The 14,453-nt window shown below is 44.5% G+C and overlaps 1 protein-coding gene across 2 annotated transcripts in view; it reads left to right on the top strand.

The window, feature by feature from the left end:
* EFNA5 (ephrin A5) overlaps positions 1-14,453 on the top strand; it is a 284,983-nt gene that overhangs the window by 263,692 nt on the left and 6,838 nt on the right. The window contains exons 3-4 of one of the 2 annotated variants that reach the window (XM_065922618.1): positions 10,912-10,977; positions 11,393-11,473. In XM_065922618.1, coding sequence (XP_065778690.1) covers positions 10,912-10,977; positions 11,393-11,473 — 147 coding nt within the window. The remainder of the gene's footprint in view (positions 1-10,911; positions 10,978-11,392; positions 11,474-14,453) is intronic. The other variant, XM_065922710.1, reaches the window with a different exon arrangement.

The raw sequence follows: 14,453 nt of genomic DNA, 5'->3' as shown, positions 1-14,453 counted from the left end.
TGTAAGTCAGGTTGACATAAATTTTCCCAATATAGAGGGTGCACAAAAACTGCTTTCTCATCTTCCTGCAGCGCGGTGTAGTTAGGAACTTCAAAATGTGTAAGTTTTACCTCGCCTTCCCGTAACCACACAAGATTGATAATTAGATAGGATGGGTGGGATTGGGGGGGCGTGGAGTTTGCACTTGAAGCGTCGAAAAGGTATCGCAGGGGAGAGGCTGGTCTTCAGACCTTTTGTGGTGGTCGTTCAGTCGCTCAGTAGTGTCCGGCTCTTTGGGACCCCATGGACTGCAGCACGCTTGGCTTCCCTGTCCTTCACCACTTCCCGGAGCGTTTAAGTGCCAAACTTTTAGGTTGCTTCTATTCAGACTTTTTAATCTTTCCTAAAACTGGGGTTAATGAATAGAAATATGAGTTATACCAAATAAGGAAAACCCCCTGTTGAGTTTTGTAATTAGCAAAACTTCAAAGGCAATTTCAACTGAGACCTCCTAGATTAAAACGAAAAGTTGACCCAAGAATATAAACTTTTTTCTTTCACTAAGCAGAAGAAAAATAAAATGAAAATTTTTGCCCCAAATACCATATAACAAACAAAGTCCTGTTCATATGACATACGAAATCAGTATCAAAAGGTAAGTGATTCCTAGTATTACTATCATGGCTGGTGGATAGAAGGCTTGTGTTTATATGTTAGCGTCCCAAATTTCTTAAGACAGGGGAGCATATTTGGAAGTATGGTAACCCCTTTCTCCATTCCATGGACTTCTCAAATACTAGAAGCTAAAAATACCTCATTGATTTATTTAATATACTTCATATTAAAGTCATAATTGTAGCAGATTAACCTTTTCTTATCCATCTTGGGGTCATTTGTGCAATAACTGCTTGATAACTGGGCTTTCTGGCAGACCAAATAGTAAACAAATATCTCAGAAAGTTTGCTGCAGCAATATGTGCTCAGAGTTTTCATCTAGCTGTGAAATTTCTCTGCATTTTAGCAGGAGAATATATAAAAGTAATATTCAGAGAGTGAAAAACATGGGTCATCGGTTGGTGAAGATTTTAGACTTCAACACTTTGGTCCCTTTGGTTATTTTCTATAATATATGGACCTGAATATTTCTGGCTTATCCACGAGCTGGATGCTCCTTTTATAGGTCTGAGTATAATTGGCAGTTGGAGATTTGTTTGTTTCCAGGTTCATTGTCTCCATCCCAATTAAACTGTAAGCTCCAGAAGCAGGAACCATTTTTTAATACACCACAGAGCTCCCAAAATCTGACACAGCGCTTGGTACAAAGCAGGCAAATAAAAATGTTTTTGAAAGAATAAATGAATGAATGAAATAAAAACTGAATAAGCCAGAAACATTCAGGAAAGGTTTTTTTTGTCTTAGGAAGGATTATTTAAAGAGTTAGTTTGGATTTAAATTTTAATAGTGACTTATTAAAGTAACAAAGTAAAAAAATAATTCTTTAAAATTTCAAATTTTGCCTCTTCAAATTAGTCTATGCGTGTTACTATTCTGTATATGAATAAATTTAAATATTTGGCTCCATTTACAAACCTGGTTAATTAAACTCCTTTAACTATTAAAGATTTGATATATTTTCTTCCCTTCTTAAGTACTTAAATTGACTATAAAACCTTCCCAAGTACTTAAGTAACTCTCATCATCATCATAATTTAAACTTAAAAATATGATGAGGTTTTAGTTCTCTTAAATGGTTTAAAACTGTGTTTGAACCTAAAATTTCACTTAATCACAAGTCTAAATCAATTTTTCCTTTATATTTTACATTGGAGTTACATGTCTGACCTGTTATTCTAAATGGCCAAAGTTTTCCTACACTTTATAGGTTATTAAAGTTCCACATTCTGATGCTTTTTTAACACAAAAGTTACTAGCTCTTTGGTCTTGATTCCTGCAGAAGGAAATGGCGACTCACTCCAGTGTTGTTGTCTGGAGAATTCCATGGACAGATGCTACAGTCCATGGGGTCGCAGAGAGTCAGACATGACTGAGCGACTAAAACACTGGTCCTGATGCTTTTAAAAATGTCTCTACTTAGTTTTTAAACTCAGCTGTAACTAAGTTCAGTTCAGTCACTCAGTCGTGTCCGACTCTTTGCGACCCCATGGACTGCAGCGTGCCAGGCCTCCCTGTTCATCACCAACTCCCGGAGTTTACTCAAACTCACGTCCATGGAGTTGGTGATGTCATCCAGCCATCTCATCCTCTGTCGTCCCCTTCTCCTCCCACCTTCAATCTTTCCAGGCATCAGGGTCTTTTCCAGTGGGCTTTGTGTGAAGAGATATTTACCCAAATATGATGCAGAAGAATATTAAAGACAGGGGTAGGAGCCGCTGACAGCAGCGCAGAGCCCGTGGATGGCTGTGGGCGTGCGGCAGCGTCTGCGCCCCCCTGGACGGGCTTTATTGATGTTTCGGGCCATCCCTGCAGCGCAGTTAGTCTGAGCAGCTGCAGAGGCAGTCTCCATGCCTCCATGCCTAGCCAGGTTGCCTCTCGGCGGGACTGACGTCCTCATCTTTGGCAGTATCCCTCTAATACGACGGCATGCTCACACTCTTAAAATGGGTTGGAAAAAAAAACGAACTCACAGAGTCTGCACGTGCTTTTTCACAAGGAACAGGGTCTTCCAATGCCTTTTGCAATTCTCGATAAACTCTCGCCCCAGCCTCAGTGCACGTCCTCATGTAAACCATGCGCTCCACCCTCGCCTTCCACACACACGAAACTTCCGTAGCAGTAGCAGTGATGCTGCTCAGTCGTGTCCGACTCTTTGCGACCCCAAGGAGCGTAGCCCAGGGGGCTCCTCCATCTATGGGCTTTTCCAGGCAAGTGTACTGGAGTGGGCTGCCATTTCCTTCTCCACAAAACTATGGTGGAATCCAGTTTTTCTAATTTAGGCTGGAGATAAAGGGTCAGGCTTGGCCCCTGGGTTCCCCTTGTGCCTCATAAGTTATTTTTTATCACTGCTATCCAGAGCTGACTCCTTCCCCCTCCTCCAAATTTGCACTTGGGACCAGAGACTGCTTGCCTTAGGGAAATGGCCACGCAGAGGGCGCGGTGTGGACCGAGCTGACGAATCGTCTGTGGAGCAGTGCAGTGAAACTCTGGAGCTGTAGGAATGTGTCACCTGAGTTTCCAGGCGTGATACAGAAGCTGCTCATCCCTCTGCTGTTTTCCAGAGCGGGAGGCTCACAGGGAAATCCAGGCCTGTGTGGGTTGACCAGCTGACCGCCAGGCACAGACGAAGTCAGAATGAGTGAACCAGGAGGAAGCTCAGACCACCGTCACGCGTGCACTCAGGCCACTAACCCGGGCCCTTCCCGAGGCCCTCCACCAAGGGTGATAAGGACGAAGGTCATTAGGAAAGGGTCAGAGGAACACTAACTTGTTTCTAGGGGCTTCTTTGAACTGTATTAACTTGATGGTTTATTAGTAATTTGCCGTGATGCTCCATTAGTGCTATGTGAGAATGACGTGGTTTCTGTTATTACTATACACATGAGTAACGGGGTTTGTGGCCTTCACTGGTTACCGGGTAACAGTCACCCCGACGGCACATGGCAGAGGTGTCCTAGGAACCTGTGTCAAAGTGATAACGAACACGTGCTTCCTTCCTGGGATCCCAGGAATTCTGCACTTCTCTGACTTCTCATTTTTGTGGTTATTACTTTTATTATGTGGCTTCTAGCTGAGGAAGAGTTTTTTGTATTTTGCCAGTGAATCATTTTGCCTGTCTCCTTTTGCCAGATTATACCTATTTGGTAGAGAGGGTGAAATTCAACAAAATCACTGCAAATGAGAGATAGAGAGTGATCTGACCTTAAGGGCCTGGGACCCTCATTTCAACAGTAAGGCCTCGGGCAAGCCCAGGTCTCAGCAAATAGTTGCAACACTAGTTTATACTAGGAAACTTTCTTTTTCCCTAACTGTTTAAAGATGTTCAGTGAATTAAAAAAAAAAAAAAGTAAAATATCCAATTAGGAACTGAAACTACATTTCCTCATGTTTAAGGGTTTGTTAACAGTCCAAGTGATAGCTGAGTGGCATCTCATATTTTGTGCCTGGGCGGGCTAGAATTCGCCAGTCACATCACAGAAGAAGATCAAGTCTGAAGGTTCAGAATCTGAAATTTAAGCTGACTTCAATTTTTCCTAAAAAGAAATAGAAACACTTCTTATAGAGGGTATTTTAAAAGCATCCTCTGAAATCCAGGTTATTTTTTTGGTCTTGCTTTCACAGATATCCAAATACATGGGACTGGCCTTCCTCAATAAACAGTAGAAGCAAGTTTGTTGTCCCTGAGCTTGAACAAGCAAGTAAAAGTTGGCCCACAGTTGAAACAAATGTGTACAAAAACATGATAATGCCTTATTTGTTTATTCCTAGAAGTCAGTGGAAAGAACTGGTCCTCAGACATTTATTTGAGGTTGCCGAGGAAAAGTCATTGATCTACTGAAGCTTAGCTGGTGGAATTTAAATAATACCTAAGTTAGCATTTGCAGTGAAACTTTGCCTAAGGGGGTAGAGAGATGGGTCAGGGAATCGTGGGTGTGAGGCTGGGCACCTCTTGCTCTTCTTTGTCTGAGACGGCACAGCTGGAACTTATTTTACTTCTCTCACCCTGAACGCTGCTCTAATTTTTTTTTTCCGTCCCTGTTACAGTTCCTTGGTGTTGAAACCAAGATTTAGCTTACAGAGTGTGCTCTACCTTTATTTTATTGTTGGAAATACCCCCTCTTCCTTTTATATATATATATATTTTAAGAAACACCCCCAGAGCCGTATCAATGTATCTAATATTTACATGATATTTTAACTTTCTCCACCTTTACTTAGTAATGCTGTTTCCAAGTTTGACATCTGGGGCTTTGACCTTTAACCTACCAGTGACTTAAATCTTGAGATGCTGAGGGCTGCAAGGAGAGGAACTGGGTGGGCGGAGGAGTCAACCGCCGGGGTTGCACTTAGGATGCAACCTTGATAAACCCAGAGCAGGCTTTTAAGTCATGTGACTCTTAAATCTCAAAAGGTACAGACTGGTGAAATGTATTGCCTCGCAGCTGGTGATTTTGTTTTTGATATGAAAATTAGGTGTCGTGCTGCTTTTAAAAAAAGGCTGCTGCAAGTTTTTGCTGGGGTCTTCTTTCAAGAGGTCTAACTTTAAGCCTTTTTCTGGGGATCTGGTAACCATTTTCCAAGAAGTCCATATGGCTTTGGTTAATCTCGATCCTATTCCCACAACTTCTGTTCCCCACCCTCTACCCACATACACGGAATGGATTTCACTGATTCACGGACTTCTAAAAGACATTTTCAGGAGTACCAGTTATTTAAATGGCCTTTACTGTTTCAGCATTTATTGTGAAAAGAATATCAGTGCTTAATTCTGCCGTCACCTGTCTAATTTACAGATATCTGTGTTGTATGTTAGACCACAGGAAAACCTACGGAGAAAAAACAGCCTGTGCTAACAACTAATAGCCTATCCTTTCTTTTCACATGCACAAATTAAAAACTACTTCCTGTGGCAAACAGGATGATGGAAAACTTTATTTTTAATGCCCCCCCCATGGAAAAAAAAGCAGCTGATTATTTTTAAAAATAAAATTTCCCAAAGTACCTAGATTGACATGGGACACTGAAGGGGGAATTTGGCTTTGGGAATTAAGATGTGAAGGTGAATAAGGTTAGGCCAGGGGCTGCCCTGGTGGCTCAGATGGTAAAGAATCCGCCTGCAATGCGGGAGACCTGGGCTCAGTCCCTGGGTTGGGCAGATCCCCTGGAGAAGGGCTGCCCACTCCAGTCTTCTGGCCTGGAGAATTCCGTGGACAGAGGCTACAGTCCACGGGACTGCAGAGTTGGACACGACTGACACACACACACACGGTTAGGCTGAGGCGTGGTGAAGCGACCCAATGAGTGCAGTGCTGGGCCTGAAGGTGTGAAGGAAGAGGGAGCCTCTCATCTCTCTCCTGCTAAACTTTCATCAGTTCTTCCTGAAGACGAGCGTTTGTTACCTCGATTGCTTTGAGTTGCTTAAACCCTCATAATGTTCATGTTTAATCTGATAGCCTGTGTAAACATAACTGACAGTTTTTTGACATGAAGAGAATGTTACTAGTATTCGTCCTTTGGTTTCCGGTGTTTCCAAGCTCCCCTTTACGTTGTATTTCTCGTGTCGGAGGAAAGGCATTCTGTGATTTAGGCGGACATCCTGTAATACCAAAGCTCCTCCAGGTCCACCCGGCAATTTGGAGCTCCCCTGAGGCACCCTGCTAATTATGGAGAAGGCACAGGGATGGCTGTATGAGCGAAAAAAGCTCAGCGTGCAGGGAGGGGATGAAAAACAGTTTTCTGAACGCTGGCGTGAAAACAAATAGATACGTCTTGTAGCGTTTGCTCAACAGCGGTTTATAATTACCTCTCTTCAAGGGCCTGTTTTAAGTGGACTCCTAACAGGAGCTCGAAAAGTAAACTCGTAAGGGGTGGGTGGGTTCAGACGTGGCAGCAGCAGCATCGGGGGGCTGCTGTGTGGGAGCCGGGGGCCCTCTGCCCCCCCGGTGCCTGAGTCCGCAGGCCTCCAGTGGGCATGGAAGCCGCAGGGGTGTCTGCACACAGCCCTATGTCAGTTAGCTCGTGAGTAACCCATCACCCCCAAGGTTGTGGCTACGGCAGCATCTATTATTCTTCAGATGCTGGGGGTCAGGAATGCAGGAGCAGCTTCGCGGGGTCCTCCTGGTCCTGGTCTCTCCCGAGGCGATGGTCCCTGGAAGGCTCAGCGGCAGATGCAGTTTCTAGCTCACTCACGTGATTGTCAGCTGGCTTCTGCTCCTCCCACTTGTAACCCTGAGGTGCCAGTTCCTTGCATGCTCCTGGCTGGAAGTGTCCCTCTGCTCCGTGCCAGGGGGGCCTTTCCAGTGAGAATCTCACAGCGTGGCACCTCGCTTCGGGAGGGTGCAGGAGTCCTAAGGAGGAGGGCGCAGCCTTTTACAGTGGAACTGCAGAAGCGGCAGCCGTCGCTTTTGCTGTGTTCAGCTCGGTAGATGCACGGAACTCAGTCCAGCCACTCTTGCGGGGAGGGGAACACACGGAGCAGGCGGTGAGCCTTGGAGCATGGCAGAAGTGGCCTGCCCCAAAGATGATGCCACACCCAGCCGATGGGCCCGCAGTGAACTGTGACGTGAACTTTTCAAATGTGTGCAGTGCTGGAGTCAGGCTTTGGAAGTACTGGTTTGGAGGCACTGAACCTGGTCCCCTTAGGTATCAAGCTGGTTGCTGAGCGCTGAGCCCCAGGAGAGCAGGCACACAGGTTTTCAGGAATGGCTTAAGTTAGGGCCCCTGTCTGGGGTCACGGGACAGAGCGAAGGTGAGCAGCCCTTATCAGCAGGATGCTCTAAACTCAGAGAACCGGAAAGTGAGAGTCGCTCAGGCGTGTCCGACCCTGTGACCCCATGGACTGTACAGTCCATGGAATTCTCCAGGCCAGAATACTGGAGTGGGTAGCCTTTCCCTTCTCCAGGGGATCTTCCCAACCCAGGGGTCGAACCCGGATCTCCTGCATTACAGCAGATTCTTTACCAGCTGAGCCACCCAGGGAGCGGGGAGAACCAGAAGGCCCCTAGATTCTTCCTTATGTGGTGTGAGGCTGGGATTGGTGCTTTGCAGATCATTGAGGTGATTGATTTAAAAAGTTTCTACTTGACCATGGAATGGGTGTTTGTGCTTGTTTTAATGGTCCCGGTACCCCTACTCCCAGCCAAATGTACAATTTCAGCAGTAAAGTGAATAAAGGAGTATGAATTTGGGTTATGTGACAAATGTTTAAGACATGAGATGAATTTCTCATTTTAATCTGACAAATTTTATTTTTAAAATCTGTATCTTTTTTTTTTCAACTGAAGCATAGTTGATTTTACAATGTTGTGTTAGTTTCTGGTGTATAGGGAAGTGATCCAGTTTTATAAATAAATATATATATATATGTCCATTTATTTATATAAATGATATACATCATCTACTTATTTATTTATATATATAAATGTTCACTATTAATTTTCTAAGGAAAGCAGCATACGAATTTACATATAAATTTTAACTAAAATAGGGTTGATTGTAAAGTGATTTCTCTGGAATCACAGAAATTAACTCTACCTACCTCCTGACAAAGGCTGGGCACATTTTAAATTTTTATTTAAACTTATTTAAATTTAAACTTATATCCATCTTCAATCTTGCTCATCATTGATCCCAAGAGAATTTTCCTTATAAATTTATTTGTGTGACTATTACGTTTTTAAATTTCTGTGGGTTTTTTGGTGTGTGTTTTTAGTGCTTGTTTCTGCTTTTTTGTGACCAGTAATCTCATATTACTTTATATCTTCAAATATTACTAATAATTAACAATTACTGTTTGTCAGTGGTATAAAGGCACCCTCTATTTGTCAGCTAAGGGGTATGGGGGCTTCTTAACCTGGAACATGTGGAATAAAGCCACAGTCCCACTGTTTTTAAACCTTGAGTGAAAGATTGAGTTATGCAGGTATACGGGAAAGGCTTTTATGCATTCTGGTGTTATTTTTGTTTTGCAGTGTGGTAGCTAAGGAACCCGAGTAATCCCGACTTCCCAAGGCACACCCTCTCAGGCCGGCACGCAGGGTTAAGGGGTTATTTCATAGGCTCAGGGCAGAGGCTGCGGAGGGAGCTGACCTAACGTAACCCGAGCTGTGTGCTCGCGATGTGCTTCTAGTCTTGACTCGTCAGCCCGAGGGTTAGAGTGTGATAGTCCAACCGCGCCGCGAGGGGTCTGCCACGGTATCACTGTCTAGAGCTTGTCTGGTGCTAGAGAAGAGGTGAGGAGGTAATGGGGAGGTCTGGTGGGGAAGGGAGGCCTTTATTTTAGATAAATAAGTGCATTGTACGCTCTCAATCCGCAGAACAATGGAGCCAATCCAGTAGCTGAGGCTAATTGCTCCTCTGCAGACTGGTGAGAGAAGTCAGTTCTTGCTTGGATAGCTTATCATGTGTCCGTGTTTAGTTATTCCAGTGGTGATTGCTATGTCCTGGACTAACAGGATTTCTCATATAAACATATATATATATATATATATCTGAAAAACCTGTACGGACTCTCAGAAGTTCCCCCTCTAAAACCAACATTTAATCTTGCCTTGAGCTTGTTGTATCTTACAGTGCCATCAGTAGCATCGGTTGTTGCATGTGGCAAAATCAAGTACATGAGGCTTGTAGTAAGTTCACCCCAGCTCAGAAACCAATAGAATAGCAGCGTAAATATCCATGTGTCACCATTTCACACCACCCCTCATGAATAAGATATAAACCATCTCAAGAACCCGTAATTTTTCTAATGAATTGGAATCACCTAAGTGCACTGTACTTGTGACATGCTCACTTGCCGTTGGAGGCCCCCAGGAAGGACACCATTTCCTGGATCAAACCACAGAGTGCAAATATTATACCCTAAATAACACACTAGTTACTGTAAGTGTCAGTGGAGGGAGTTTTTCCTACTTTGATTTAATGAACGCCTACGGCAAAGCCAGCTGTTAGCACTTCTCAACTGCCTGTCGGAGCGAACGGGAAGACGGGGAGGGCTGAAAACGTCTCTCCTGTATCTACTTTGGCCTAAGAATTAAAGAGAGTTTTCAACAGGCGCGAAAGAGTGACACCAGGGCCCCTTCCAGCCTGATGTCCTCTGGGAGGTGACTTGATCGGTTCTCCTCCGGGCTGTGGGCCTGGAGTCACACAAGGAGATGGTTGGAAAGTTAGTCGTGAATCCTCTCACCTACAAAATCGGCATGTTAATTTTCTGGGCTCCCCCTGTAAGAAAGGGGTGAGAGAAGGCACTCTGAACACTGAGGGTATCACCCAGCTAACTGAGCCCTGTGTGTTTCGATTGATGGCATCTGCGTTCTCTGAACAAAGGAAACAGTTGAAGCAGACACACCGGGAGGGCAGCGTGCGGCACCCATCGCTGTAATCGCTGCCGTTTCTAGGAGGCGTTTGTAAGCATGTGTGAGTGCTGAGGGTCTTACTGCCTCGCAAATCCCTTTGACATTATGCTGGGTGCACGGAGGGGAGATAATCTTTCAAACACAAGGAAAGTTTACAGTCTGATTATCTTGAAAAGGAGAAGAAAGTTTCTTCCTCAAATGATTTATAACTTGAAACATGTTGTCATGTTTTGGTAAGCCCACTTTATTAATTCCATCCTTCTCTGTGGCAAGTCTTTAAAAAATAAATGTACCATTGCAAGACGGCGCTTTCTCAACAGCACATTGTACTTATAATGGCCTGATGGAAGTTGCTGGGCTCGGTTTAGTCATATAGGATGTGGAGCCAAGTTCGGAGTAAAACCTCTAATTGCATTACCTGCGAAACACTGACAGGCTCTCAGGGCAGAGCCGGGTCAGGTCTGAGCTGGCCTTGCAGCTCTCGCTTACTGGTTTTCCCAGCACTCTGACCTTGGGCTCGGGGGCCCGCGGGCCCTTTTCCTGCCATACAGGAAAGGGTAGCCCGGAGACTCAAGCTTCATCTTCTTAGTTCAGAGAAGGCTGGTTGCAGAGCAAGATAAAGGAAGAGCCTTTGAAATAAGACTCGGAAGTATTTGCCGGCAGATTACCAGCGTTCTTGCATGATTCCTCCTCTCACGGAAAGGAGAAGATAGGCACGGGAAAGCAGCCTTGTTCTCTAGCTGTCAGTGTCCATCTGAGAAGTGTTTCTGTTTCACCTTCTGGGAGGAATTAAGAGTACGTTCCCGTTGTTCAGGAAGGAATTGACTGTAGACGCTGTGCATTGAAAATGAAGAGTAATCTGGCGTGTTCTCTTTCTCCCTCGCCCACTCTCCCTCTCCCACAGCCTCTGCGATCCCAGATAACGGAAGGCGGTCCTGTCTGAAGCTCAAGGTCTTCGTGCGGCCAACAAGTAAGTTCCGCCAACGACCGTCTGTGAGGGTGGCTTCACGGCGCATGCTCTAGTGTGTGGTCTGGTTCACGGCGGAAAAACTGTTTTTTTACTGTAAATCCTGTGTGGTATCTGTTTTGTATATCAACCTCCATGTTTTAGTTTCCATCATATTTTTTCTCATCGTTTTTTTTTTTTTCATGATGCTTTTAAGTACACAGCAGTTGCTAACTTGTTGTTTCTCAGACTGTTGTATCTGCACAGTAAATGGGAACAATTCTGGCATTTGGATACATGCCGCTGATTGTAAACCAATCTCTCCGTAAATAAAAGGAAAAATTAGAAAGAAAGAAAGAAAAAAAAGAAAGAAAAAGAAATGGGAGTTGAAGGGTGTCTTCACTAACATATTTGGCTGTTATCTCTATTTTTGTTATAGATAGCTGTATGAAAACTATAGGTGTTCATGATCGTGTTTTCGATGTTAACGACAAAGTAGAAAATTCATTAGAACCAGCAGGTTAGTATGCTTAGAGAATCTCTTTTAACAAGTGCATCTCTCTCTGGTACCTCCGGACTTTTTTTCCTTCCTTCTCCCCTGCATGTTTGCATGTTGTAGTTGCCCGGCTTTTGCTCATTGCTAGTGATGCTAATGTTCCTTATTTCTACCTCATTCCTCCAGTACCTCTGTGTAATTAATGCATGTTAGACAAATTGCGACTTTGCTTTTCTCTCGCCGTGGGTTGGATATAACGCAACATCCTCGTGTAGAAGCCCCATCAGAATGCTAGAGTCTCACTTCTTTTTACCATATCCTGTGAGCATGCTGGTGAATCACTGTGACTATTAATGGATCTGTTTTCGTATAATTCAAAGAAAATTTCTACTGTATGCGCTTATAAAAATTTCATGTTAGATCCCAATCTTCAGATAAAAGTAATCAGACTGTTGCACAAAATAGCAACTAATTCAGCCTCTTTAGTTTTCTCTAGAAATTCACAGGCATCATTGAACTGCTCTGAAGGACTTCATTTTATTTCAAATATTATCTGTGCCATTGTCAATAGAAGTAGGCCTGGAGAAGGATAATCATGTTGCCTCCTAACACCACAAATTCACGCACCTGCTGCTCCCACGAATGTATCCACAGTAGTCTGTCATGCCAAATGTGATCCTTGATTACCAAGGCAAGACAAGTATTAAGGATAAATAAATTTTTCTACTACTTTTATCTTCCACACACCCAAACTTTCCCATCACTATGGAGAAAAATAAAATCCACTAAAGGAATCATTGAAGCATTTGCACTGCAGCCTACTGTGGATAATGTAAATCTGTAAACTCTCCATTTATTTGGTTATGAATTCAACCTGGCTCTTGAATGCAGTTAGATTGTGAGCTGGAGTGGGGGGAGGCAGGGAATCTTCTATCCTGTCTTCACTGAGGAATCGCCTCAAAGCCCCTGTCCACCCTCCTACCTGTGGCTGCCTTTCCTCACCCGACTTGCTCGAGATCTTCACTTGGGTCCTTACCCATCTCCTGTGACTGCCTCAAAGCTTAAGTGAAAGTCTCTCAGTCATGTCCAACTCTTTGTGACCCCAAGGGATTCTCCAGGCCAGAATGCTGGAGTGGGCAGCCTTTTCCTTCTCCAGGGGATCTTCCCGACCCAGGGATCCAACCAGGGTCTCCTGCATTGCAGGCAGATTCTTTACCAACTGGGCTACCAGGGAAGCCCTCAAAGCTTAAGGACAAAATTATTTCCTCTTCTCAGAAAGGTGTAAGCCCCCTCTTATGTAAAGACTTTTTTTTTTTTTTGGCCCACCTATTTGCAGTGGGACTTACCTTTCTGATGGCCTTGGACATGAAACAAGCTGTGACATCTGCTTTATCCTTTGAGGACTGTTGCTGGGACACATGGTCGGTGGGCCTTAGGGAAATGTACCCTGAGTAGACGTGATGCCTCCAGACACACAAGAGCTTCTGCGCTGTAACTGACGCAGAGTCGGGCTTTCTCTCCAAGCATTCCTGTTTCTCGAAGGCAGGCCTCCTGTGCAAAGGAGAGGCATGTACAATGAGCTCTCAGAGGCCTTAGCGGCTCCCCAGGGGTCCGTGAGCTGCCTTAGAAAAGTTGCAAGGAATGAGTGCTGACAGGGAGACGTTTTAATTGTGTCCTGGAAATCTGGAAGCATTCCTGTGGCTTTTCAAGGTACCAGACCCCTCCCAGGCTTGAGGCCGGGGGCTGTGGTAGGACCTGTGAATGAGCGGAGGTCTCTTTTTAAGGACCCGGGAGTCGACACTCTTCCTTTGGTGACTGAGCTGGTTATACCCAGATCCAGGAATGATATGTTCCTCAACTCCCATTCCTACATTAGTATAAACGTAGGACTCTCTTACCATCGCTTGACGGAGATGTCCATGCAGAGAACTTTACCGTCTTAGCTTTGTTCACAAGTCGCCTGGAAGCTGACTGGCGGCGTTGGGCATGTTACAGACATAACTTACCCTGAATTAAGCTTTTTTGACACACGCTGTTGCAGACTATAGGCAGAACTTTCCAGTAATCTTTTTTCCAGGTAAATCCCATTGCACACTGAGGAAGCAAGAGACTATTTAGAAATATAACAGATAGCGTGTCTTTTTTGTTTGGTTTTTTTTTTTTTTTTTTGGTAATAAAGAGGCACACAGGGGACCATTTCAACATTAGGAAATTACCTTTGAATTCAACTAATGATAAAAATGCAGGATCCTAAGATGCATTTATGTGCGAACATATTTCATGGTCTCTGGGGAAACAGGCTGTGTTTTCACTGGGCATTTAAATCCATAATGGCCCCCAAATCTATGCACTCATAGCTGATACAAGTTCGCAAAACTTGGACAGACTGTGGTCAGACCCTGTGTGTTGGGGATGGACGTGCAGGTGTACCTTTAAGAAAAGTGCCTTGAGGCCGTGAGGACCATATTTAAGGGCGTTCTGGTGAGCATCTTCACTAAAAAAGTAAGACAAGCTTAAGCTGTGATCCCTGGCTGTATGAATACAATAACATCCTTGCTCCTTCCCCGAGTTCCTTAGGAAATTCAGGCTTGCAGCTCTGACCCACGGTGTTGGATGGTTGAGTGTAGACCAGACTTTATGAAGCCAGCAAGGCTGAAAGGATCCCGCTGCATGTTCTCAGCAATGCATACTAATTCACCTGTCTTCGGAATGTGTTTCTCTTTTTGTTTGCTTGCACACTCTGCCTGCCAGTTTCCTGTCATCAGGGATACAGGATGATCTCAGGGCAGAAATACACCACAGAACATGCTCAGAAACTTCGCCAGCGTTCTCTCGGTGAACCACTGAAGCCCTCGTGGCGTGGAATCCTCTAGCCAGGAGGCGAGACTTGATTTGGCTTCCTAGGCGAAGTGTTTTCTTCTCCAAGCCACGCTCGCTGTTAACAGTTGTAGAAATTCTCTCGTGTTTAGGTGTAATTTCTCTTGGGTTCGGTTTTGCTTGTGAC

The sequence above is a fragment of the Muntiacus reevesi genome, chromosome 1 (genome assembly GCF_963930625.1).
Source record: "Muntiacus reevesi chromosome 1, mMunRee1.1, whole genome shotgun sequence".
In the NCBI taxonomy this organism is placed as follows: domain Eukaryota; kingdom Metazoa; phylum Chordata; class Mammalia; order Artiodactyla; family Cervidae; genus Muntiacus; species Muntiacus reevesi.
The sequence above is the reverse complement of the archived record's forward strand: the minus strand, read 5'-3'. Positions and strand labels throughout refer to the sequence as shown.